General features: G+C 39.6%; 1 protein-coding gene across 4 annotated transcripts in view; it reads left to right on the top strand.

Annotated features, from left to right (window-relative positions):
• Positions 1-27543, top strand: part of ARHGAP10 (Rho GTPase activating protein 10) — a 152379-nt gene that overhangs the window by 117767 nt on the left and 7069 nt on the right. For all 4 annotated transcript variants that reach the window (XR_010071134.1, XR_010071133.1, XM_063335375.1 and 1 more), the window contains exons 20-22: positions 10284-10446; positions 23306-23437; positions 24891-24982. Coding sequence is in view for 2 of the 4 variants with exons in the window: in XM_063335375.1 (XP_063191445.1) it covers positions 10284-10446; positions 23306-23437; positions 24891-24982 (387 nt within the window). In the remaining 2 variants the exon portion in view is untranslated. The remainder of the gene's footprint in view (positions 1-10283; positions 10447-23305; positions 23438-24890; positions 24983-27543) is intronic.

Here is a 27543-nt window from a genome sequence, read left to right as displayed (position 1 = left end):
TTTCTGTAACCTGGCACATAGCAGGGGAAATGGAAAGAAAAGCAGCTACATAGGCATATCAAAAAGCCATAAGGGCTTGTAACACTTGCTTACAAAGCTATTGTTAACAGCTGAGCAGAGCATACAGTTATGCTGTTACAAAACAGGGGCACCAGTATCAGTTGTGAGGGGAAGATCAGGATGATTGCTGTTTGCCATGTAGAATTTAAGATACTTCATGTTTCACCTCGCTGCAAGAATAGTTCCTGCAATTCTGCATGGTCTATCAGAGCTTTTTCCACCTGATGGCTCCGAGTAGGATGAGTGCTATGCAAAGTAAAAGTCTTTTTGAGCTACTGCCAGTAAAGGTAAAGCTTTTTCTTAGATAATAGCAGGTATGTATAGGGTCCTATCAGATAATCAACTTCTGCTTGGAAAGCTTTGGGTCCATAGAAGGTACTTATTTTCTTGGAGGTATGGAATAATTTTGGTCCATGCATTGTATACACAATATACATTGTATGGCCATTGTTATACCTGTAAGAAATCTACTTGCTGCAATCTACTTGCTGCACAGTTATCCGAAATCAAATTTAACTGTCATAATGTAGTAAACATCTCCTAACATTTACTTCTTTTCAAATGAAGTATGTCAAATCTTCATGGCTGGTGTGATAATTGCCTTAGTATCATCGCCAGTGCTTGTCCGCTTCCAGTACATGAAATCTAGAGGCTGTAGAAATGTTCAAAATAAACACCGTTCACGTGTGCACGCACACGCACACAACGGGAGTCAGAGGTACAGGGAAAGGAAATATGAATAGACTTTAAACTAAAATCTGAATTTAAAGAAGGAATGGGGAGTTCAGGAAAAAGGGTCAGTCTTTCCTTGAGGCCAGGCATTATTAAAAATCTCTGATATCCTGTAATAATCCATTATCTCTTTAATTCTCTACCTTCTGCACACAGACATGCAAGGGCCCATAATGCTGTAAGAAGGCCAATTTGGCATGCTAAAAGCCATTAATCCTGGGCATTGGAAGTCACTGACGTATCTTTGCTACATGCCAGCTGTGCCCTGGCCAGCCTCTGTTGGTTGAAAGTAAATGCTCTCACCCAGCACACAAGAGTAGAATGAAGACTTGAAGCTGTTCAGGTCTTCAGTCAGTTTCTTATGGACGAGAGGGTGCATTGCACTGAGTAAGATGTTTCCTCACATGGGGTGCTCTTGCTTTCCTTCACTGGTGACGGTGGATAGGAGAGATCTTGGAAGGGGGGAGGTGGTGAACTTTCTGAAAGGCATGAGTTAGAAAACATGATTCTTCTTCCTGTTTTGCTCCCACTCTGTCAGTGTTCTTCATTCGGTCAGAAAAAAAAGGCATTCTTGTTCTTCCATTAGCTTCTGGAAGTCTTTGTCCTATTTGCTCATCTTTTTCCCTTTTATTTCCTGTTTTCTTTTGAAAAGTTCCCTTTTATTTCCTTTTGAAAGTTGCACTTAGTGCAAGGTGAACTACGTTACTATCACTTCTTTCCTTCTCAGCTGTACTTGCAATTACTGAACCAACAATGAGATTGAAAGAGTACTTAGGGGATATCATGGAGAAGTAATAGTGGTGGGACTAGCTTGGCTAGGAATGCAGTCTCATCTAAGACTACTTGACTGGGGCCAAGTGAATTAGCCTCAGAGACCATGTTAGTGGGAATCTGCAAGCAAGAAGATGCTTGATGCCTGGCAAGTTTGGTTATCCCTCTGAGCAAGTGGTTTTCCGCTGTTCTGTAACAGTTCCAAATTCACTGATGATGAGTGCATCCACTTCTGTCTCCCTGGCCATCAACACTGCTTGGTGCTGCCTGCGTGTGGCACAACCTCCTTGAGCCATCTCCACGGCCTCCCTTCCACAGTGCAGCTGAGTTCAACCCTGAGCCCTTGCCAGACGTTTAAGAAAAAAATAAAAAAATTGCACTTGCAGACATCTAACTGTAGAGTTTCAGAGGCATGGATAGTGGAAGAAAATGTTGACCTAACTACACTGAGGTAGCAAAATCTGTCTTCCTAATCGCTACCCTCAGATAGGACATTAGGAGGTTCCTCACCAAATATGTCACCTGGATATTCGGTTAGAACAGCTGATAAAACTTCCCTAAGGGCTGCTTAGCTTGTGTTCAGTTGTCTTCTTAATAAGCCATAGGCATCCTGCTTCATCCTTTCCTCTGTTGAAGCCACTGTTAAGGCAAAAAGGAGAGAGGTGAACAAAATGAGGAAGGAGGCACAGCCAAGGGTCAGCAGCACACTGAAAACGTTTCAGAGTGGCTTTCCTGCGAGAGCCATCACTTACACAATGTGAGAGCAGTTAGTCTTTGTCATTATCCAAGTACCACAATGGGTTGTGGAATTACTGGTAAGAAACTTCTTCTTTTAATAAGTCATGGGAAGTAATCGCAAGTGAAGTTAGATAAATATCAAGAGAAGAGGAGACAACAGCACAGTATTACCTCTGTTTGACAGCTCAGGAAAAGAGTTTTTGAACACCTTACTTTTGAGGATGGAAGGACCCTTACAGAGACATTTCCAGCTGATCAGTGGCTGAATTGCCAACACAAAAGAAAAGGAAACGTGAAAGAATATTTTCACGGACTTTGGAGTTTTTGATGCCATTTAAGAAGTGCGTCTCAATTAGGAAACTTTTAGCCCTGATTATGGCATTGTACCTCTTTTTGATCTGTTTTAGTTTTTCACGGTCGTTCTCATTGATAAGAGTAGAGCTGTTCTGTTGGTAGGTTTCAATACAGGTCTGGACCATAGGTAAACATTTCCTGCACCTATGGAAATCCAAAACACTCTGCTACCAAAAAACTGTGAAACCTGTGGGGCACTCCATTTATCTTACTATCTGACAGAGTTTTCAGGAAGTGGCTTCAGTTCATCAGTGCATTTTTCAGCCATGAAATTAATGTGTGGCATCTGGCCAGCCTGGTAAGGCTGGAGGTCATGTGTGGTTTCCTGCCAAGCAAGTGCTCGTGAAAAATGAGTAATCTTTGAGTTTAGATACTGCTCTTGTTATCATAGTATACACAAATCCAAAGAGGAACCCCTCTGCATGCTTGTATCTGATTTCTGTTGTGTTTCGAAATTTAATTATGTGTTATACGTTAACACCCCAACCTTGTATCCATGACTGTGTCTTGAACTGTTTATCCACAGCTTGAGGAATAAATTGGAATTCTTTACCCATTTTAGTTTTAGCTTGCTCAGCAAAAGGCTTACCTACAATTCTATGTGTCTTTCAGATTTTATTGACATAAAGAAGCAATCCAAGCAATATTTCTCCTGAATTTTGAGGGAGGACCTGCAGTGAGGGAGATTTTTATTGACATAATCTCTTGCTATTATAGGCTAAGTGTATGTCTAGAAAGGTGCTTGTTTAAAATTGAACTTTGGGTTTTAGAAATAAACAAAAAAGTATCAAAAAGGAGGAGGGTGGGGGATTGGTCCCAAAACCCCACTTGCCCCTAAATAGCTTGCAGATGAGCACATTTCTTTCCCTTTCCTAGCCCCAATTCAGACACCCACCTTTCTGGCTACAATTCTTGAGTTGCATCAGCCAGTCTTGAGGCAAATTCTGTCTAGTGCAGCTTCCTCCTTTTTCTGATGTATCTGAATCACTGTGGAGTTGGGAAAAACAACCTTTCTACAGGAAAACTACTTTGTGCCTAAGATACACATGCTTGTGCACGCACGCATTGGAAAAATATATCAAAGTCGGTCTTTATCTAGGACAAAACTGTAGTCAACTCTAATAGTCACGTTAATTATTTTGTCTGAGAGAAAAAAAATAGCTGGCGTAGAGATCTAATTCTTACTGCATGTGTTTTGAAAGACGGCATGAAACTGATGGACGTGTGGGTTGTCTGCTGTCCATTTGCTGCATGAAAGCTCTATTGGTTTTAGGGCGTATAAGTCTATAATGTCAACATCTATTTAAGAACTAACTGCATACTAAGGCAGTGCTGCGGTGGGTAGGATTTGCTACCCAGTGAGGATAATGGATACTTCTTGATAATGAAATGCGGTAATATAAAACTATTTTTCTGAGTGTTTACAGGAATTTGACCTCCAAAGTACCCATTATTCGGGAACAGTGAAGTAACTCTCTTGTTTAGTTTTAGCATTCTCCGTGATAATTTTTAATCAAATAATAGATCATTATTAGCTTGCTTTTATGTGATTTCACCTTAGTTTGGGAACTTACGTATTTAAATAGCATAATTTCTGTAGTCTGGAGGTGGTGAGTAATAAGTAATTCTGTTGCCCAGCTTCAGTGATGTGATAAACAAAAGTACACAGTTTCTTAATTTATTCAGAAACAGATGACTTCATTAATTTAGAAAACTTTAAAAATTTGAAGAAGAATGTCTGAGTTCACCTGGTGCTTGGTGTGATTACCGCGGGATGATTTGTACTGTAAATAGTGAACAAAAGGATGCAGCCCAGCATCTAGTGTTCATCTAGTGAACAAAGGATGCAGCTGTTCTTGACTGCAGTCTTCTTTGATCACTCTGACTAGCACATAAAGCTTTTTCCACTAGAATTACTTCTAGCTGTCCAGGAATGGCTGAATCCTTTCCAGAGTGATTGGTACTTTGTATCATGGGATCACTTCAAGTTTTATTAACTGTGTGAGACAGCTTACCTTCAGTTATGATTTTCATGCCTGTTTTCTGTGGATGTTGAAACGCCAGCACATGGAACCAAGTTCTCACTTGGCAGAGGATATTTATGATACTCATATTTCTTTTCTATCCCTGATCTGTGAGCTTCCTATCAAAACGAAAACATAGTACATACCCACAAATTAACATAAGAGCAAAGCTACTTTCTACTTGGTTAAACTTCTGTATTATTGTGGGAAGGTAGCTATTTATGGTGAATGAATGTTTGTTATCTCAGAGCTGGATGCAGCTGTGATGCTGATGGGGGAGGATGGGTGGCTGCACAGCAGTGCGGCTGCTGCTTCCCCATCTCCTGATGCAGAACATGGCAGACTTGGAGGTGGTAATAGGGATTTTGCAGCATCTCTAATTTACTCAGTAATTCTCCCCATTACCCCCTGTCCACAACTAGACCTATGTGACTGTGTCAAAGTGGAATAAGACATGTCTTTTATGCTCTTATTTTGCTACGATTTGTATATCCGATGAGCACTTAAAACATACATGACATCTCTGTTCTGCCCATTCTGTGTATCTCAATAGAAACTGTTGTATATTCCTCATTTACTCCAGAAACATTCACTCTTATAAACTCTTTCCATCCTCTGGCTACCCTTAAACTGTAGATGTTGGTTGTAATGTTGATGTTAAAGATTAGCCTTTCTTTTAATAGTAAAGTATGTAATTCTTTAGTTTACTTAAGTTGAAATTGGAAGAAAACTGTCACTCAGGCAAGTAACTGATAGTGTTAGCGCTCTGGTTTTCATAGTTTTTATTACAAATGTTTTTTTCTTATTTAGAATTCTTGGAGTATAGTAAGGATCTGATTATTGACACTGCCAAAGTATTTAAGTTTTTTTTTTCAACTTTGTATGCTAACAAAAAATATTCTTAGACTAGCCAGATGGAAAAAGGAGAAAAAAAAAAAGGCAACTGGGAGGCATGTCATGCTCAGTTAGGTAGAAACTGAGTTCAGATTTCTGGTAGGGAGGGCCTAGGAGCACTTACTATCTAAGGCTTGTACCTTAGATAGTACAAGGGAAAAAGGAATTGAGGGTTACATATGTGCTAGAGAGAAGCTAGATGAGGTAAGTCTTAGTCTATGTAGGTACTTTTTCACCTTGTGGGGATTTTTCATTGTGAGAAAAGGTGACACGAGGCGGAGGGGGGAAAGAGGAAGGTTATTTGCGTTAGAAACAAAATGGTAAGTAGTACCAGCTAGACACAACCAGTAAATGGCTAGGATCAATCAAAGTTACCTTATTTTCTAGATAGGGCTGGTCTGAACTATGAAAACCCATAAAGGCAAAGCACGGGTATCTGTTGCAGAGGCAGAGTGAAAGCTCTAAGGCTTGGATGAGTGTTGTGACTAGAACAGCGAAACAAGAAGATAATTTAGATGACAGTTTAAAAGGATCCGAGCAGTCAAAAAATTTAAATAGTATGCAAAAGGTGGTGAGAATGTGAAACAAGTTTTAACTCTCTTGAGAGTGAAATTGGATCTTACACCACCTGTTTGTGTAGGATGAGGAGATAAATCGTAGAAGCAACTTGGTGGCAACTCTAGAAAGATGACCAAGCTGAAGGCCGAAGGCACTCAGAGGCTTCCCACAAATATAAATAAGAAAAGTTGAAGAGCTGGTGGCTGGAGCGTTGACAAAAATTTATGAGGCGTCATGCAGACTTACTGCTTTTATACTGAGAACCCTCATGTCCTTCGTCTGTTTTGGCACCCTTTGGCACCCAAAGATAAGAGTGTAATGGGAGAGAAAAGGGAGGGAGATTGGCGTGTTTAGGGACAGAAAATGAAGGCACCAAGAACACCAAACTCTGTGCTTGAAGAATGATATAAATGAGCTTTAAAAGAAATAGCATCTTCCCTATTTTATAGTGTAAGAGCTCATTAGAATTCAAGTGGTAGAAAAGAGGAATAGGAAGTTTCTGGAGCTCCTCTTTGGAAGGACCTGTCAGTCCAATGTGTCAGTCAGTCTTTTCATAGAAGTGGGAAACCTGACAATGCTGCTCACTGGAGAACAACGTTGGAGGTAAAGAGGAGTGAGAGGAGAGAAACAGTAAAAATATTAGACTATCAATATTAGGGAGCCCCGTGATTCCGTGAATGTTAATGTAGTAGCAGTGTTTAGAAAGGTAAATAAAAATCCTCCATGATATATTTACATGTGGGACACAGTCAGGAGGAATTGCAAATAATGGCAGTGGAAGTTATGTAGGGGTTGTGGTCATGCTAAGCTTCACCCATGCAAACAAAATAAGCTTCCTTGTATTGAGAAATAAATTTACCAATTTTAGAGGAAAAATGTAGCGCGTAGCTACAGAATGGAGGACTACATCCTTAAAAATGATGACTGTGCTGAGTCTGTTAGTCACAGTGAGCAATCAGCTCATTGGAAACTATTAATTTAAAGATGTGGCTAAAAAGTGCTGGCCTTGGATGTACAAAGAGGGGACTGATGAGTAGGAGTAAGTGGTGCAATTAACACTCAACGTGGCGCTAGTGGGACCACAACGAAAAATCATGAATTCAGATCTGATGTACGCTCTTCAGAAAGAACTCTGGGAAATTGTAACAGGTTTATAAAACAGGTGATGATTCCAAAACCGCAGAATCCCTTACAGTAAGAGATTTAGTGTTAACCGTATATAGGAGATCATTTAAATGCTTTACCACAGCACAAAAAATGGATATGAGAGATACTATAATTATTATCAATGCATATTACATGGGTCATATCTGACAATAAAGCCTAACGAAGTGAAGGTATGTGCATTAATCATCGAATATGTTAATTAGCAGCCAATTGCTTCTCCATTACCTTTACCATCGGCTGATATCTTCAGACAAAGACTCTTTGGAAAATGCAGTTTGGCCCAACTTGAGATGGGCATTAATCAAAAGCAGGTTGTTAAGCTTAATAGAGACATAACTAGATACAATTCTATGGCCTCTGCCATGACAGGAGTTACTATAATTCCTGAAGTTAGCAGAACTTTTTGTCGTGGACACGCAGGGCGAAATATTTGTACAGTTGAAATTAGAGCACATTTCAAAGACTTAGGTTTTGAGCATGTATTGTTTTTAATCATGAAAGTGTGCTAGATGATCATTGGTCATCTGTTTTTGCAGTTATACAGAATTGCCTTTCCTGAATAAAGGTATTGTTTTACTTTACAAAAAGAGATAATTAAAACCATCAGAAATGTAAAGTATCTTTGAACATGTTTTTGGAGAGTGTTCACTTAATTCCATAGAATTTAGCAGGTGTCTTCCTGTTTAAATACCTGATTTTAGTGTTCAAAACCCGATCTTATTCTTGAGAGTGCAATGCTGTATTGACCGTGAGAAAACACTGGCTCAGGAAGGAAGAAGTAAAATCTGAGGAAAGATTTAACACACAGTTTCATTTATGACAATGTCAAATGCAATTGCCTATATACTGCAGTCTCCAATGTAGACTCTACTGTGCCTGACTGAAGTGTTTAGCGTTTTTTCACTTTTTCTAAGTGCTCTGAGAAGCGATTCAACAGAAAAACCTCTGCTTTCTGGAGGGAAGGTGCGGTGAGTTGGTCATGTTCATAATATTAAAGAACAGATTAATATTCCTTTCTGCTGCTGTTTTAGTAATGTTAAGTGAATGGCTGAGGTAAATGCGGCCTTCTAATACAGTGTATGTAGTTTGATAATCTGGGTTGCATTAATGCTACTACTTTAAAAAGAAATTGTGATGAATTAAAAGGACTTAAGTCTAGTTTTAAGGAATTCAATTTCTTTACAAAGTAAAATTGCAGTATTACCGTCTAATCTCTCAGATGTTTATCATTGTGACACATACGTCTGCAAATGAGATGAAATTAATTAGTTTTTACCCGGCACTCCTACGATTCTCGTGTCGTGTAAACGTGAGCGGCAGCATCGTGGCCTGGCTGAGCAGGATTGGGCTGGAATGCCAGTGACTCACTTTCCCAGGTTAACGTTCTCCTCCTCAGAGCTTATCATACTTTGTTACTACAGGCTAATTTAGATCCTTAAATTAGCAGCTGCTTTAGGCAGAAATTTCCAGATGATCACTTTTATAATTTTGGTGTTTTTAGTTGTATGTCATTTTACTCTCTAGGGAAGTTGTTCTCTGAGAGTTGCTGGGAGGGGGTGGGGATGAGGTGGCTGGGGAAGCGGGCGAGTGCTTTGTTAGCTTTCTGCTTTTGAAGCAGAAGGAATTGAGCTGGTTGAGGCAGTAATAAAGTTGTGAGAAAGATTTTATCCAGTGAAGGTGGCTTTTCATTGTCCACGTTTTGTTGTTGTTACATTTTTAATTAAGTAAGAAAAAAATAACAAATGAAAGAAATCACTGCAACAGTACTGCTTAGCTTGACGTTGTAGAATTTAGCTTAGTTGTTCGCTGTGCAGATGCTAATTCGTTTAGAATTAGAAAGTAATATTGTATAGGACTTTGTCTCATCTCATATAGTACTGTATGTAAGAGATACAGCTTGTCAACCAAGCACAATGTTTTAATAGCTTTTGATCGTATTACTGTGATGCTGTGTTGGGACTTGGTTGTTCTTTTTTTCCTCAAAGCTTTTGGCCCCAAAGGAGCAGAACTCTTTTTAACCAAGACTGTGGGGTCAGCGGTATCTAATTCATCCTAGAGGGACATGTTGTTGTTTAGCGGGGTTGTGGGTTATGTTCACGAGTGCTAGCGGGAGTAGGATGAGCAGAGGAGGAAAGGAAAGGATGCAGGGAGCCTTGTAAAGGGTGGCTGGAAATGACTCTTATTACTAGAATTCATAAAATATACAGCTGATGTTTAAATAAAACACCTCATGTGGGTGCAGGTTACCTTTTCAGTGAAGAACGTGCATGTGTCAGCATGGCTTGCAGTGAGTGCTGCGCCACATTGCGAGCTTTTTCTTGCTGTGCATGGGATAGGAATGGTGTTCCTTTAATGTTTTCTTAAGCAATCATATCTGAATGTGTTGCCTCCTGAGTAATATTCTAAGAGTAGCCTATGAAAACAAATAGTAGACCAGAATACAATGAGTTCTCTTAAAGGTAACGCATTAAAAAGGAGTAATAAAACTAACATTCTTGGGTATTGTGTGTTTATTAGAGATCTCCTGCTTATTCTGACCTTTCTAAATTACATTGTTTCATGTTTGGTAGGATTGTGCTTATGGTACTTGAAAGCAATCATTTCCTCAAGTGTGTATTAAATTATTTTTAGAGACTGTGTTTTTAGAGAGACACGCAAATGTGTATGGCCTAAACTATTCTGTTCTCTGAAGTGATGCATTTGGCTAAAAACAACCCTCCAAAATCTAGCATTTCATCCACATGAAACACATGTTGAAAAGGTGACTGGGAATGCATTGTGCTGTGAAGACAGCCTGATGATAATGATGAGGGAAATTATGCAATGGTACTTTTTGGGAAATGCTGGGGGATTGCTTGTCCTCCAAAATATCCTGTGAAAATGGGACAGTACGGTTTCTTCTCGTATATATTTCAGGATATTGTTACCAAAGCAGCTTCTTTGGTTCATGAGAAGATTCATTCTGACTTGTGCTCTCTTTTCTAGCTGACAGTCACAGCTCTCCTAGAGAAGACACCCCAACTGGGAGCATGGATTCTCTTTCTTCCCAGTCTCCAACACCTGCCTTCCCTAGTAGCCCCCCTCGTCTCCTGGACGGAAATCACCTTATAACGGACACCGGAGATCTTGCAGGCTGGACAACAAATCTGTAAGTAACCTGAATATAAGTAACAATTTTTCCACTAGTATGATTGTGCGCACATTTCCCTTCTCAATTTGGTCATGAGTGATTTTTAGAAATTACATATAATTGTGTGTGGTTTTTTCTGCTACAAAAAGGTATGTGTTTATATGTTGCGGTGGAGCTTAGAGGCTACTTGAATGTTTGTAGGAAAGAAATGTTCTTTTTCTACAGAAACCTTGTGCATTTCACTGCAACCTGTTGTGAAATTTTAAATGTTTTTTATTTAGGCAATAAATATATGTTATTCTCTGTATGATGTATTAGCCTAGTTTTATTTCAAGACAGTTAAGCTAAACTTAGATGTAGGGAGATTGAGATTTAGGGTCAAATTTTGGGTTCGGATAAACACGCTGTAAGTGTGCACTGAGATGCTGTTGTCTAAGAATATTATCATTGTTAATCTCTTCTTGTCAAGTTAAATGCCTGTTTTCCAATGAAAGTGCAGTCTGTCACTTTCAGTAGACTCTGTTGATGTTCGGTTTTTGAGCATGACTTCAGTTTAGCAAAAATTGACATTACAATGTTAGTCCTATCTCTGTAATACGTATTCAGGTTTGATACACAAAAAGCTGAACATAACTTGTTTTTTAAGTTAAAATTTGAATTGAATTCTCTGGTTTGCTATTCTTACAAACTTTAACGTATCAAGACAAAGTTTTCCAGCATTCAGTGCCAAGAAGATGGAAGGTGCAGGTCTGGAGAGAAGATTTGTTACAAGTATTTTCCATAATGGCATTCTGAGTAGCCTGTTCTGTTGATGAAGCAAGTGTGTAAAATATATCTCTAGGTATATGTAGCCCATGAGAATACATAGATAGCCATACGATGGGTTTATATTTCTGTATGTACACACAAATAATTAACTGCTGATTAGAGTACTTACTAGCTAGAACAATATTTTCTCGTATGTATTGAAAGAATTGCATGTTTATAGGTATTTTACATAAATGTCGTTTCTTCAGTAGCGGACTGAAGTTACTTTTTCCTTATCCTCTTGTACTGTCATCTGGTAGTGGGTAGGATTTAAAATAAGTTGTATTTGATGAAAAGAGGTGCATGTGTGGAAAACATGCTGTAGATGGTACAAAATTGGAATGTCTATGAAAGCAAGCATAGCTAATTAAGGAACATAGGGTTAGCAGAATATTGATATTGTCGCTTCAGAGAATAAAAGAAGGAAGTGTTGGTTTTATCCAGAGGGTTCAGGAACTTCAGCTGTTTGAAGGAACATGGTGGGTTTTTTGTTAATTTTCATCAAAAATTATACTGTACTGCTGTTTTGGAAACTGTTTAATGGCTTGACGTTTTATACTCAGTTGGAAAGAGTACTTAAACAGTTCTGTTTGGAAGGGGGGAAAAAAAAAGTGCATGGTATGTGAGTCAAAAGCAGTTTCTTTCTTCCACTCACCTGTCTGTGAAGTTTGCTTAAGAGCTACCTCTGTAACAAGCCTGGACAGTGACAGAGAGTTGTCTGGGAACGGTACATTCTTTCTTTCCTCTACTTTCTCACCCCAGATTGGCTTCTCTTTCACTTCTAGTTCGGATGACTCAGAGGGCCTTGCCTTAACAAAAAAAACACAAACCCAGAACAAATCCCAGAACAGCCCCACTGTATTAATGGCAGAGATAGATGTCAGCAATGGAGAATGTACTTGGTGGACGTCAGCGGTTGTTGTGCATCATGGGGTCCTGTGGGCAGGAAAAGGCAGTGGTTGACTTGCCATTGTGTAGCTGTGGTAGCTCTCACAGCTCCAAGTGTAGCGTTGGCTGATGAACTCTGCTTTGGTTGTAGACTATTCTTGTAAATTGGACTATCCCAGAAATAAGTGGAGAACAGTCCTTTCTGTTTGTGCAGGATTTCAAAATGTTTTGCATTTTGTGCCAAATTGGAACAAAAATAATTCTTAAAGTCTCAGTATCCTCTATAAAATGGTATTGCAGGTCTTCACTTGAGCTACAGTAAACAGCATACTGAGTCTAGGGGAGATGGAAATACAAGAGGATCCGGTTTCTCAAGTTTCCGCTGATGTTTATAACACGTGGGCGTTACTTGTAAGAGATCGATCACTATGGAGTTATGTAGTCAACAAGGTGATGGTGACTTCTTTGTGGTAGGAGAGTTGCTTGTGTTGTTTCCCGGGGGAGGGATGTTGCATTGTGGGTCAAGATATGTCAGATATTCCAAGGCTGGTTTATATCAGTAGCTTGCTTCAAGCAAGAACACGTGATAGATAGCAAGAGTACTTTTTGTGGTATTTGTTTTCAAGAAAGGAAAAGCTTGTTTTTTTCCTGAATGATAGCTGTTGTCACCATGATGTTTCCTGGCAGAGTTTCTTGTGATGCATGCCCTTTCCTTGTCCCACCTTTAAAAACACAAGGAGCTACAGCTTCCAGCGTGGTGAGAGGAGCACCAAATGAAGGCAAATACACCCTCACCTCCCGGCTGGCACTAGGAGAGGCACTGCATGGCCAGAGTGGTGAAAGAAACTAAGAGAGCAAGGGCTATACCACTGATTCGAAAAGTCTCACAGAGCCCCGACTGCTCAATTGTCATGTCACTATTTAAAGATGTACTATGCATACGGTGTAACTGGAAGGTGATGTTTTCACATATGTGCCATTTTGAAGCCCCGCTAAGCTGTTGGTTTTCATGTCTGTAAGTGTGCGTCTGCCTGATGCTAGATTTTTTTTTGAAAGCTTTGTGTGGATCAGACATATGCCCTGTGTTGTCATGTACTGCTGCAGGGGTGAGTAGAGAGTTGGGTGATGGTTGGCTCTTACTGCCCACGGCTGGGGTGGTTCTCAGTGGAGACCCAAGTTTGCTGTTCTAAGGTTATCTTGCACCCTAAACTTTTTTTCAACCTTTTTCCTGAAGATATGTTTAACTTCACACTTCCATCTTGAGCTAAATACTAAAAACAAATGCATTTTATTTTTACATATGCTCTATGCTAGAATTTTTTTCCCCTGTCAGTCGCAAAGTTAGAGTAGTTTATGTAGACGCAGGATTCAAACTGCAAGTAGCCCAGGATGGGCAAATTACCTTTTCTACTTGATGTTTGAAAATCCCTTCTGTCAAGGATGCTTAGCACAAGCTACTCTCAGAGATAAACTGATAATTATGGTAGCGAGCTGGATGGAGTATTGCTCCCTTGTAGTGCTCTCCACTGGTATGGGCATTTTTTTCCCTTTATGGCAGAGCAGCGATGGCAGTCTCAATTCAACGTTAACCAAAGCATTCGCATTCTTTCTTTTTCCTCTCTGCTTTAAGTCTCCGTACACACAAGCTACAGAATTAACATTGGGCAGCCATCTATCTTCCTCAGGTTCCACTGGAACCACTGTCAAAGTCCACTTTGCTCTGACAGAGCTCTGGGTGGTTACTGTTCATGTAAGGGGAGCATTTTTCAGACTGTTTTGGAGCTGATGTTGGTATAGTTTCACCAGCGGGACATTCTCAAAATGCTCATTATTTCCCTCAAAGCCACAGTTGGTTCTGGCGAAAGAGCTTCTACGTTAGATGAACCCCGTTCCTTGCATGTTCCTTCTAAATTAGATTGCCACCATAGCCGGCGTTCTGAAGGTAAACAGTGTCTTCTGGATGAAACGCAGTCATCCATACAGGCATTCTTTAGCAGTTTTCTTTGATCTGTATCTTCCGCTATTTGAGACACTGGATTCCCCGTTTCAGGAATTTGCCAATATAAAAGTTTGTAAAGGAGAATGTACAAATACAGTGATACTTGCCATATTGTACTTTGGGTTTATCAAGTAGGTCATGTATTGTAACATTTTATTCCCTCCATACAGAATAGATATATTTTACGAGTTGCCCATAATATTATTCTGACCTGGATTTAAACAAAAAACCCCAACCCTAACCAAACAAACTTCCAACCATCTTTTATCCATAGCCATCAATTTTTGCCCAAACCATTGTCTACCCTAAAATTGCAAATTACCTGAGGACTTTAGACCCCAGAATCCACCCTTTGCTCCTTCCTTCAGCGTTGCTTCAAACCCTCGTTGATCTGAGGAAGCGTTATTGCTAATCTTGCATGGCGAATGAATTTGTGTTTTCTTCCTCTCTCTCTCACTCTTTCCTAGTAATATTTTAGCCATTTCTTCTGTTCTGGAAGCTGCTGCAGGTTGCTGCTCCCTGCAAATTGTGTGGCAACAGGCAGTCATTTGTCAGTGTTGGTAAGGAAAAGTATTCATATAAAAGTGTCACCAGAAGCACCAAGAATCTGCTGACAATAGATGAGGGGAAGACATAGAGTGGAAAGGGGAAGGGTGAGCAAAGAAAAACACCACGCTGGAAATTCAGGAAATGAGTTGACATACAAAATTGAGCCATCAAACCAAGACCGGGGGGAAAAGGAGGACGAAAAAAACCCACATGTTTTAGCCATTAGCCTGTACTAGTAATAAGAGAGAAATATGAATTTATTCCCAAATTTCATGGAAAAGGAAAAAATAAAAGCAGTAGGAAAGGGCAGGGCTTAACAAGAATAAAAGGTCAGGAGTTAAGTAGGATTTGCCTATGAAGGAAAGTGGGTGCTTAGTAAGCTATAGTGGGAGTTTATAGCATATGAGACACTATACACCCCTTGTGTGAATACTTAGTGCTGTGTCGGCTTTAAAAGTGGAGGAAGCCTGAACTTCTGTGTAAGGATGCACTTCATGCAGTGTGAGCTATATAGTGGCTATAATCTGTTCGCGGAGTGGTGGTATTTGTTTCTAACACTTTTTTGGTGAAGACTGTAAACCCGCTTAATTAATTCCTTTCATCCAGCTCATGGTTGAGCCACACAGAGAGTTATGCCAATGTTTCTGTGAAATACCTCATAGCGTCACATCACGGTGCAGAAGAGTCCACGCAGAATATTAATGTGAAGCATGTAATGCGGTGAAATTCATCCTCTGGCTTAATTTCTCTGTCCTACGCAGCTTCTGGTTTTCCTATTGTATTTGCCCAAGAAGTAAATAAATCTGCCACATCTTTTTTGCAAGAAGCTTGATAGCTCTTTGCTGCAGGATGCAACCCTGACATTCCTTTTTGCCTTCCTGTTTGGCACTGAAAAATATACACCTTAATCACTCAGATTTTTATTCCTATGATGTACGAAACAAATTTTTCATAATTGAAAATATGTAGTTTCCAAAAAGGAGTTCAGAGTTCAGGATTTCAGATAGTAAGAAGCTGACTGGCTTTTCTAAGCTAGTCCCCAAGCTGTTTCGATAATAGTGATGGTCTTGCTTTTGGAGATATTTATTAGAAGGGGTTATGGATAGTTCTTAAAGTGCGATTGAACTACGGAACAGTAGTCAATCTTCCCTTTTACATGCAGTTGAAAGCCAGTGATACATGGTTTGACTTTCACCCTTTACACATGCAAACAATACATACATACAGTGACAGCTAAACTAGGTATATACATCTGTGTCTAATAAATACATCTAAACAAGTAAAGGCGCAGCGTAAGTTAGAGTCTGTAAAAGACAACAAATTTTTTTCATTAATGTCCTCTTGTAGTGAAGTATGAAGTGATATATTTCAATTAAAAAAGGGCGAGGGGAACTTTTTTATGGCTGCTGTGGTGTGATTATAGAATTTACTACATGGCTTTGGTTACCTTTATCAAAATTGTTCTCAATCTTCGGCCTGTTTTGTATTGTTTAGGTGCTATTAAAATACTTTTTTTCCCAATTCTGTTTTATTATGTTTTAGAAATTATTACTTTTGAGCATAGTTTTGGGCTTTTTAACATTTATAACTAACCTACTCTATGCCAAAAAAGGTAATTACAGTAACTAATGTCTCTTCTTTGAGAAATAGAGGCATGTTGTGTCTTAAACATAGGACCTTTTGTTTGAATCTGTCTGAAGTTTCAGGTCCTGTGACTGATTTTCTTCAGAGAAAATATTAATTGCTCTGTTTTGGTTGTATGGCCTGTGCACACTCGGTTGCTAATGCATTTTGATTCTGCGAATCTGTGTAAAGCTTGGGCATCTCCTGCTTCCATCTCCTCCTTCCCATTTCTGCACCTCCTATGACTCTTCTGACTGAGGTGTTACCTTTTTATGTTGAGGTTAGGTGTGGACTTTCTTGTCTGGTCTCGGACGTGGCTGCAGGCTCACATCACTAACCGTCTTTCTTCTGAGGTGCTGCTTTGACAAGCGGTCCTTCCCTGCAGCTGTAGAGCCTATTTCCTCTAATCCTAGCAGAAGGGGTCATAAGGCAGGTACTTCCCATTCTCTTGGAGGGAAAGCAGATCGTGCCTAATACTGATTTTGAGAATATTGAATTGTCTTAATTCACAAACTCAGGCTACATGCAGTGATTCCAAAATTTCAGAGTAAGAATATCACTCAGCTTCACTCAATTTCAACAATTTCAGTTATCTTGAACTTCAGTAATCAGGATGGTGGTGTTCATCAAGCTCCTCTCTGACTTCCCAGTGGGCCAGAACCATTTATTGATATGAGGTCTGTCTTACTCAGCCTCTCCTGGAGTGCTGTCTATAATGGAAGCTCGCCTCGAATGGATTAGTGTAGGTTTCCCTTATCATGCTGACTGATGAGTTGAAAGGTGGATTACAAGTCATGTCCTAAAACAGTGTGGATTGCCTTATGTCTGTTTTCACTTGACCTCAGAATGAACCAAAAAGGCTGAACACCTGGTATTCCCTGGGCTCGGTATGCGTTGTAATTAATCTTTCGGAGGATCTTTTTCTGATAAGGAAAGATTTGTTACTGTAACTGGCCCATTGTTGTCACGAGATCTTTCTGTGCTTAAAGTACGATGGCCTACGCCAGGACTTATCCACAGAGCTTACAGACTTACGCCTCACAGTGCTGGGCTTTCAGAATTGGGTCAGAGCCTTCCTTTTTGCTTGGAAGTCCCCTGCACCATCTGCGTGATCCTTCTTGATTCAGATCATGAAAACTAATGTCTCATTCCTCAGCCGGAGAATTCATTTTGGGATCTGAAACTGCAGGGTTTCTGGGTTTCCTAGGGAGCTGAAACGTGGTGACTTCTGGTGGTTGTTCTGGATGGCGTCATGGTGCAAGATGTGGGGTAGCCTTCCTCAAGATGATGATACCGTCTGAGTATCTGTTTACTTTGCCGCCTCCTCTTTCCCTCTGTAAGCCTTTGGGATTTTGCATCTGAAGGGGATGGAAAGCATCCTGTTCCTCAAATCTCTTCGCTGAGTGTGTGTAAAAGTAGGGGTGCGTGGCTTGTTAAAGCAGTTACATTTCTGGGCTCAGAATAGTAAGATTCATAGCTTTCAAAGTGAATCCCACCTTGGGATGCTGTGGGAGCACGTAAAATACAGTCTTGACAATCAAATACCGAAGGTACTCAAAACCCAGAGGAGAAATAGAAGCACCAACCTAAATGGCTTTTCAGGAATATGCAAGGGACCAGCGGCAGAGGAAATAATCCGGGCTTTTTTTTCATTTCTTTTGCAGTTCTTCTTCATTGGTTCTCCTGACACTAAAATATTCTGTTACCCAGCTCAGTGGTGTATATGTGCTATACTATGGGCATCATTTTTGGGTTTTTAATATCCACAGAGGCTTTCAAAATGGTGATGAGAACCGTGCTGTGCAGCATCGTGAGTGCTTTCAGGGTCTTTGTGACCAGGCTGGGAAGAAGCTACTTGTTCTTTGTGAAATCTCAGGCTGTTCAAATTCCCAGTGAGCAAACTGATGTTAAAAGAGCCATCAGATGGCAAAGGAGGGCAGAAATAGTGGTGTTCTGCACATAACAGAAGCCTTGGAGATAGTTACTAATTTTGTTTGACTGCTGAATGAATTCCCATCAGCCTTGTTATATCTACATCAGTAGACTGCATCTATAGTCTCCTTAAAATTGGAATAGTTCCTCTATGTACTTTCTGGCAGCGGTGTGAATTTGCAATTTTACAGAAATGATGAGTGACTTCAGTTTCAGTGTCTTTAAAACCTTTTATAATGTCTAACGTCATCATCATATTTTATTAAAAGAAGATGCTTTAACGGCTGCAGAAGGCGCAGTCCAGGTATACAGCCGCGCTCTTCACTCATTATGCTTATTTTGCAGTTTGTTTTTGTTTCAGCTGCCACCTCTTCAGTGACTCAGCAATTTGAGAGCGGGGGTTTAGCCGAGCAGGCACTTCTTTTTGTGCCTTTTTGTTATGCAAGCAGAGCAAATAGCCCTCATTTTGCAGCTCCTTTGAAACAGGCATAATATAACTTGGTCATGTGCTTCATACAAAACAGACTTTGGCATCTCCTTGTCTTCCGAGAGGGCTGGGCAGCTGGGCTTGACAGCAGCACCCCTGGGTGCGCACGGGGTACGCGGAATGTATGCTCAGAGCGGGGAGAGACATGGATGCAACCACTGTCATGAGCTAAAGTTTCTTTTTCCTCCTCCTTTCCCCGCTCTCTTCTCCCCTCTCTCCTCTTCATGATCCCAGGGAACACAGCCCCCTCATTTTTTTGCTAAAGGGAGCAGTATGCTATAAGCTCATAAATGTACATCATTTTTGCTTTGTCTGAATTATCACTTAAAACTGCTTTAGCTTAGGACAGCTGCTGTAGACGTTAACTTCAGATTTGCCAGACTGGCGTGAAAGATCGTTTCACTAATGTGTTAGCTGCTTCACCGAGACTTCACAATCCAAGTTTAACAAAACCTCTGTTTCAGTGCTGGCTGTTGTGTTCTGTATAAATGAGGGTTCAGGAATGGTGCGTGCATGTTACACACTTTAAATTTTGGGGGTGGAGTTTCTTCTCAGGGGGAACACGGATGAGGAGAGTCCGTCCTGTTTTGTCTCCAGCTTTGCTGCAACTATGACGATTTCTAGAATTTCATCCCTGTATTTTTCTGCTCCCCAGCCTCACCAAGGCACAGGGGTTTTAACGTGCAGGAAGATCCTTGTCTGGTGGTGGGGAGTATTGGGTTGCATATCGAACCAGAAATAGCCGACACCTTTTGGTATACCGTGTTGTCTTATAATGAAACCTCTTGAGAATGCTTTCATTGAGTTTGCCAGCCAGACGCTGTGATACGACAGCCATGGGGCTGCCAAACTCGTCTATGAAACAACCCTTTTTTTCTGAAGAGTTGCAGCGTAGATTCTTTTCACAGAGTCTCTTCCTCGCTCTCAAGATAAGAGGCTGCTCTTTAGCTGTGTTACCTTAGGAACCAGCCAGATAAACATCCAATAAAATCTTGTTTTCAGGAGTTTGTTTCTGAATATCAGTACAAAATCTCTAGCTTATTTTCAGTAAGGCCATTTCCCCCCTCCTCCCTTCTCCCAGCGTTCACTATGCCAGACAATAGCATTTTTTCTCAAAGAAATATGGTTATGTCAGGCTTTTTTTTAAATCTCCCCCCCGCCCCCCGCCCCGAGATGCAGTGCCTTAGTTTTAGCCCTTAGGAGAAAGGATTTCTTCAACATACCTTCTTAAAGTTGAGATGCTATATGATAAGATATGCAATACTTTCTAATATATCATCTCGATAAACAAGGTGTGCATAGCTTTATAGCAAGGTAACTTCGCTATCGCAAGAATCTTCTCAAGAAAAAAAAAATAAAATCCAGCAGCTTGTTGCTTACACACATTGGAACTGATTTTTCCTGTTGAGTAAAAACTTCTGTTTTAATAATAAAATTAAGTGGTTCCTGAGATAGCCAAGTACAGTAAGTAAACCCCCCTGCAATTCTAGAATGTGCTTAATATTTAAAACTATTATTTTTTTTCCCCTTCTTTTTAACATGGTGCAACTATTGCTATTGAAAAATGTTCCCTCCACCCCCCGCGGGATCCTAGAGCATGATCTCTGGCTCGGTAGCCAGGAGCTGCAGGTGACAGGCGAATTCAGGAGCCGTGCTGCAGTGCCTTCGCTACAGCTGAAATGCATTAAGGGAATCCATCAAAAAGTGGGGGAGGGAACAGGGAACAGCCCAGTGCTCCACGTACCTGCACTTCTGGAGTGTTTTTCCACTAGGACTGTTGGAGTGGCTCAGGATTCGTAGAAAACCTGCCAGTTTTTACATGCTTTATATAAAGATGCCTGGTAAAGGACAGTGTAGTCTTACTAGTTGATAGATTGCCCTTCTTGTTGAGTCTCTGTAACTTGTGAAATAAACATGCTATGACATGGATCTGAACATTTTCTTTCATCTTCTAGTCCTTTATTTGCACACCTTTCCTCTTTTTTCTTTTTCTTTTCTCTCCAAGTCTCAGTGAGAAACCATCTGGTATACTTACAATACTTATTCCAAGTATTCTTCGGAATGACCATTGCTTTCCTGGGTCGGAGTCTATCTTTTGTGTCTTCCCTCTTCTGAGTATCATTTTGAAATCATTAATCCTGTGTCTTACACGCAGGTGGTGTGTGTTGTTCTAGAGCTAATCAAGTAAGCTGCATAAATTAATATGATGCGTTTCAATGAGATATCTAATAAATGGAAGATGTTGTTATTCACTTATTGAAAAAATAAACAACACACATCAGAGGCATGCACTAGAGAAGACCACTTGGTAGAATATTCTTGAATTGTGGTTAGTTTGCATTAGACACATTTTCATACTCTTCTGGCATTACACTTGGAATATTATTTTTCTATTTTCTGTAGTTTTACAGGTTTCAGAAATGACCCCGACACCAGTCTTAATGTTAGAAATTATTTGAATGATTATAAATGATCTTCAAATGATTTGAAGATCAAAAAGAAGATATTTTTTATTTAAATATCACGTTGTTTTAACTATAGTAGTTTAATCTATGCCAGTAGGATACTTTTTTTTAAATTCACTTTCGGAAAACTTTTGTCTTAGGTTCACCTTCTATGTTACTGAATTAGAATTAATTCTGCACATATACATTATGTGCAGAATGAGGGAGAAATAGTCTACCTTCTGTCAATCTTTATAAACTTTACAGTAGCGCTGAGGAATTTTTTATCCTCGGTGTTCACAGAAAGTAATACAAATGCTGCTGTTTGCTTTTTGTTTTCCTTCTCTGAACGAAGTCGCTTTTAGTTGAAGGTTTTTGCTTTACCTGAGGAAAATTTTTCAATGATTAGATAAAAGCGGGAGGAAAAAGTCAAGTTCAAATAAAAGTAAACCCCAAAATTATGTAGGTGCTGGTCTTCAAAGGTATGTAATTATTGGAAGATGTAAATAACCGTGTAATGGAAGATTCAGAAGCAGTGAAGCAGACTGTATGTCCTGTTCCCAAAGTTAATCACGAAATACGTTTCTATGTATTGAAAAGCACAATCCAGCTTTTCATTCAGTTTACCACATACGATTCCTTCCTTTATTTTGTAAATCTGATAGTTTTTAAAGCAGAGCATGTTTTGATAAAGCTTTCTGGTTATGATTCCAGCACATTTAAGTTTCATTTTTATTAGCGGAATTAACTGTAGAATGCTGTTTTCATACACTGTGAATTCCAGTTTTCATCCAAATGCTGCCTGACACAGATCCAAAGGAAAAACTATTGTCTTGTTAAATAAGGAATGTGCCATTTGCCATTTTATAATGTACTAAATTTAAAAATTAATAATCAAAATAAATGTCTGCTTAACTATGTGATTGCTAGAGTGACTGAGATCTGTTGGCTGGGGAAATCAGTTTGTGAAACCTGAATTTGGTTGTAAACCATGTTACACAAACCAGCAGTGCTGATCCTTTCTTCTAGAAATTAAACATCCCTGTGCACAAGAAGATTAAAATGAGCTATGTGAGTTAGGTTTCCTGCTTTCTTTTATTCATTTACATTTGTAATTGGGCTGATTGTTGAAGACTTTTTTTGCTTTTGGTCGATCTGCCTTATCTGGGTGTGCGTTTACACTGCCACAAAAACCTTCTTGACTGGATTCCTACATTTTGGTGGTACTTTGCAGATTTATGCTAAGTAGGTGGTTAATGTTGGAATAAGACGAACTGATAAACGCTGTATTGTTAAGTCTGTACTTCTGAGGGATGATTCCTGTGTGAAAGCTGTGCGCGAATGACTTTAATTCTGTTTCTGCTTAGAAACTTCTTGAAGTCCAGCTCTTTGTTCCAAAGATATGCTGACATTAAACGTTTGGACTATTTGTTGTTTTCCCCGTGCAGTGAAAGAAAGCCTTCTAGTGCTGGAACGCTTTAGTTCTTCAAGGTGTAAAATTAGGAACATCCTTTATGTTGGGGAGGACTTTGTATGGTTTTCAATGACTAATAAAAGTTTTAACTTTGGCTGCTATTTCTTCTCCTCATGCGGCAGCTGTGTGTTCAGCCATTAATTTAATACATATTTGAACAGTGTGTTCGTGAGGGCAGCCACTGAGGCAGTATCTACGCAGTTATGCGAATGAGATCTCAATCCAGAGCCAGCATCGTGATCCCAGTGTTGTAATAGCTGCAGCCTTTTTTGAAATCTTCCCAGTCGTACGTACCTTAGTACAGCACTGAGAAGATTTTTAAATAGATTCGTCAAAACTTGTAAAGGCGAAGTGGCAGCTCAAATAATAGCCTGCTATATGCAGTTTCATTGTATCTGTCTTTATTAGATAAGGGATGTGGAGTTTTGTCTTTTTATTGGTTATGTCATACATCTCAGGTAATTTGTCTTAGTTTAGGACTGTAGGGCACGTAGGAGAAACACTTTCAAGGAGGAAATGCAGAATCGTATGATGACCATGTCTGCAAAATCAGCTCACCATTGTTATTGGTTTTGAATTTGAGGATCTAACTAGTTATCAAGATTCAAACATTTTGGTATGAAAAGAAATTTTATTCATGTTGTTAATTCTGCCTTGAATATATTTCCTCTTAGTTCTGGTCAAAGCCGCCCATCGATGGTCTCGTGGATGAATACTCCGTCTGCTAACCCTGCTGCCACAAATACTGTACCATCTGCTTTCTTCTTCTCTAACCCTGCCACTGGGAGTGACAGAGCGGTGGAAAGGTACGATGTACACTCCAACTTTTCCCTCCTTTTTTCTGTATGTTTTTAAAAATAGCTAATTCACACCTGCAGTATGTGAATGATTATCTCAAATCAAGAAAAGCAACCGTAGCGATTTTGACAGAATAAAATAACTGTCGACTTTGTCTTACTTTTCCTTTGAACGCCTTCCTTGTAGAAGGCACACAGATTGAGCCGGTGGCTTGTTGGTTAATACAAGTGGACTTTGATTTGGGTGGTCAATTCATAGTGTCTCTCTACTGCAGCGATTCTCTTACAACTTGTTTTAAAACACAGATTCTTTTTTTTTCTGTAGCCACCCATGTCAAATTTAAGGTATTCAACCTAGCCTTCTTGCCTCTGAAAGACTTTCCCATATATTTACCTCTCTCGGTGGTTTCATTAAATCATTTCACTCTTTTGGCCTGCTTTCCTTCCATCCTGTTTCTGCTTCCTTCCAATGTCGTTGTCCACCTTTTGAAGCATTTTCACTTTTTCCTTTGAAAGCGTTCACTGTCTTAGCTTTTTCCTTTGAGTTTTATAATATTTGCTTTTCTAATTAAAGTAATTGTGTATATTCATAAATTCATTCCGACACTTGGTAAGAAAATTCCGTTTCTCATTACTGGTCACATTTTGCACCAGAACTGCATTGTCTGCTTGACTGCAAGTTCCTCGGGGCAGGGAGAATCTTTCCCAATGTTTTATGTGTAGTTGTTGTTGCCTGGGCTCAACAAAACATGATTTAATGGTGTGGGTGCTGTGTCTAAACAAAGCATCATTGGGCAGCAGCAAACTGTCAGTTCGCAAAGGCGTGATTAAATAAGACATGCCAAAAATACTTACATATTCCAAGATCTCTGCTTATGGTACTTGGAGAAATGAGTACTTTGGACAAATTCATATTGGTGGCTTATTACTGAACATCCTGAGAACATCTCTAAAAGAAAGCCTGAAATATTTAGCAATCTTAATGTGTTTGGGACAAAACAGCATGTTCAGTAGTCTAGTAAAGTTGTATTGTAAAGAAATACAAAAAGCAAATTCTGTAGAGTGATAGTGAAAAGCTGAATTGCAAGATTCATGAAGAAACATTTCAGAAGATGTAATGATGATTAGTCTATAAATTAAGTATAGTGTGCTTGGCCTACTATTGATTTCGTTGCTGATTAGCACTTGGCAAAACTTTAACTGTAGTTGAAAGTCAAGTTTAACTATCATAAAAATAAGCGTGCATGAAGTTAGGAGTATGATAGTCAGAAATGCCAACAGTAAACTGTGAAGCTTCAGCTTTGGCATTTGTGTGTATGAATTATAAGCCTGTAAAGATGCATGTGAGATTGTGTTTAAAGTTTTAGTCATCTCGAAATGAGAATGGAGAGAGAATGGTTGAGAAAGGAGAGTGTTTGTGTAATAGTCAAAAATTACTATAATTCATAATTTCATTTTTCAGCGTTGCCCACCGAAAGGCAAGAGCAGTTTATCCATGTGAAGCAGAACACAGCTCTGAATTATCATTTCAGATAGGAGCAATTTTTGAAGACGGTAAGTACTGCTTGAGTAAATATAAGGCAATGAAAAACAAATTGACCATACTGCTTAAATGATTTTGGGTAAAAATACAAGCCTACCTGCTATTCTGTCAATGTTGCTGATGGCACACAATTGGTGACGGAAATGATTTCTGGTACGCAGAAGCTACTTAGCATGTACTTAGCACTGTGAGGCAATGCCTTTGATTTCTGGTGACACTTCCAATTGGTCTAATTTTTCAGCAGCATTTAAATGTGTTGTAGTACCAAAAAGATTATTCCGCAATAGAGAAAAACATTTAGGTCTATAAAACTGGTTTTTTTTTTGTTTGTTTTTTGTTTTTTAATATGTGAACTATCATTGTAAAGTAACATACGGGCTTTCATGTAAAGAAAAAAACTTCTGTTCAATGATTTTCAAGCAAGCAGAGCTCCAGGTAAATCAGGTGATCACGGGAGAGAAAAGAGTGTGTTTACTTTTTGGGTCAAGGGGTGCTTTAGTCTGTGTGTGTACTTGTAGAAAAGGGAATATTCACTGAGGTGCAGAATGGAGGCCTGTGTTTAAAGATTCCTGTGGACCCAAATATAGTATTACATGTGAACATCCAGCAGGGGATTCCTGTGCTGAAGACTGTGTTGCTTCTCAGGGAGCTTCCATGGCTCTACTTTTCAGCAACTGCACAGGGACTTCAAACTGATAAGAACAGTTTCAGTTTTTAAACCTTATGCCAGTGACTACTGTAATACAAACCCTGAAGATGCAGAAGATTGACATTAGAACATAGTTTCTTCCTATCGCAAGGTAATTCCTATTATAAGAAAGAGATAATATGGAATGGCTCAACAGGGGCCTGCACAAATTCAGCAGTTCTTGTTAATTGAATGCAATTTAATAATAAATCTAAGCAGAAATCAATTCATAGCAGCAGTACGGTAAGACCGTTGTTTGTTGCAAGACCTCGATAACAAAATTTCATTCATACTAAAAAACCAGAAGACTCTTAAGTTTGGCCAAATCTTCATCCAAGTTTTGTGCAGACTGGGGAATTCAAAGTGATCTGAGAATTCCATCCAAAGAACATTATGAGTACTGAGACCGGTATTTCAGTCTTTCAGTCTGTCTCGAGGCGGGGGGGTAGTAAGAGGGATACTGGCCTCTAAAGAATCTGGAAATTCTGCAGCGATGCCTGTTTTCTTCTCATCCATTGTCAGCTTTTAGCTTGCTACCAGGTCAGAAATCTGATACGTGCTTTCCAGAGGGAAAGTGGTATTTAATTCTGCATGACCAAACGCACTTAGGAGATGTACTGGCCCGGTCATTCAAATACCACGTGTGAGAATCTTTGGTTGGATGTCCAATAAAGGAGGAGCATTCCAAATTCCCAGTTTACATCCAGCAGGAAAAAGAGAAAAGTACACAGTCTAAAACAGCTGGAAAACATCAACCTGCAAGCATTAAAAACTTAACTAAATATGTCTTATATTTCCCAAAATGCACCCTGTTAACTCTGTTAGCACTGGATCAAAAGTGTGTGTGGGAAAGTTTTTCTCATAAATGAAAATCTTTTAGTCCTGTCCTCCCCAACCCCAGTAGAACGTTCCTAATTTGTTTAATGAGCTGAAACAAATGGCAGGCTCAGCAGAATCGTAATTTATTTATTTTTTTTAGCATGCATAGCATGTATAACAACAACAAAATCACACGTTCTTCGTGATGCTTATTTTAATGCAGGCAGACCATAGGCCTCCTCCGAAACAAGTAAATAGTAAGCCTGGTCCAGAGGTCAGTTCTGCTTTTTTTTTTTTTTCTTCTTCCCCAGTGTATGGCGGTCTGGGTTCCCCACTAGGTTCTTCCCTACTAGAACTCACTTTACAAAATCATACTTGATATTTCCTATTAGAGCTGCCTTACAGGCAAATCACGTCTGAATCAAGTTAGGTGGGAAACCTTTTAAAGATGAATTAGCTAAATGATTGCTCTTTTTAAAGTCTCTAACACCAGTTATTTTAATTTAAGTTTTTTAAAACATGACTGATGGGGATCTTCAGCAGACATAAAACTGTGTACAGGAAAAAAAAATAATCTAGTGCATGGGGGAAAAGATCTGATGCGTAGAAGAGAGGCATTTCTAAGGCAGAACAGCAAGGGTTGCGCACCTGTTGTGTTGGCATGGGATAAGAAAGTCTTTCAAGAAGCAGTTGCTTGCGTGTCGCGCATATGTGTGAGAGCAATGTTAAGATTCTTTTCTTGTGCAAAGAGATCGCTAGAAGTTACGACAAAGCTACCATGGGTTTGGTGCATTACAACCTCAGTCAAGTTTTTCAACTAGGGAGTTGGATTGTCCAAGAACAAGTACGGAATTCGACTCTTTGGCAGCTGTGGAGAAATGTTTCAACTCTCTTTCCGTATTATCGTACAAATAAAGTTGGAAGCTTGGGAAACGGTTACATGGATTGCATTTTGTAAACCTAATTGCAGATTTCCAATGGGAAGGACCGCATTTCCCTGAATATCTTTGCTTTGATTTGTTCCACGGTATCCTGGTTACTTTATAGGCATTGTCTTTTCCCTGC

This window comes from Chroicocephalus ridibundus, chromosome 5 (assembly GCF_963924245.1).
Source record: "Chroicocephalus ridibundus chromosome 5, bChrRid1.1, whole genome shotgun sequence".
Classification (NCBI taxonomy): Eukaryota; Metazoa; Chordata; class Aves; order Charadriiformes; family Laridae; genus Chroicocephalus; species Chroicocephalus ridibundus.
This window is presented reverse-complemented; position numbering and strand designations above follow the sequence as displayed.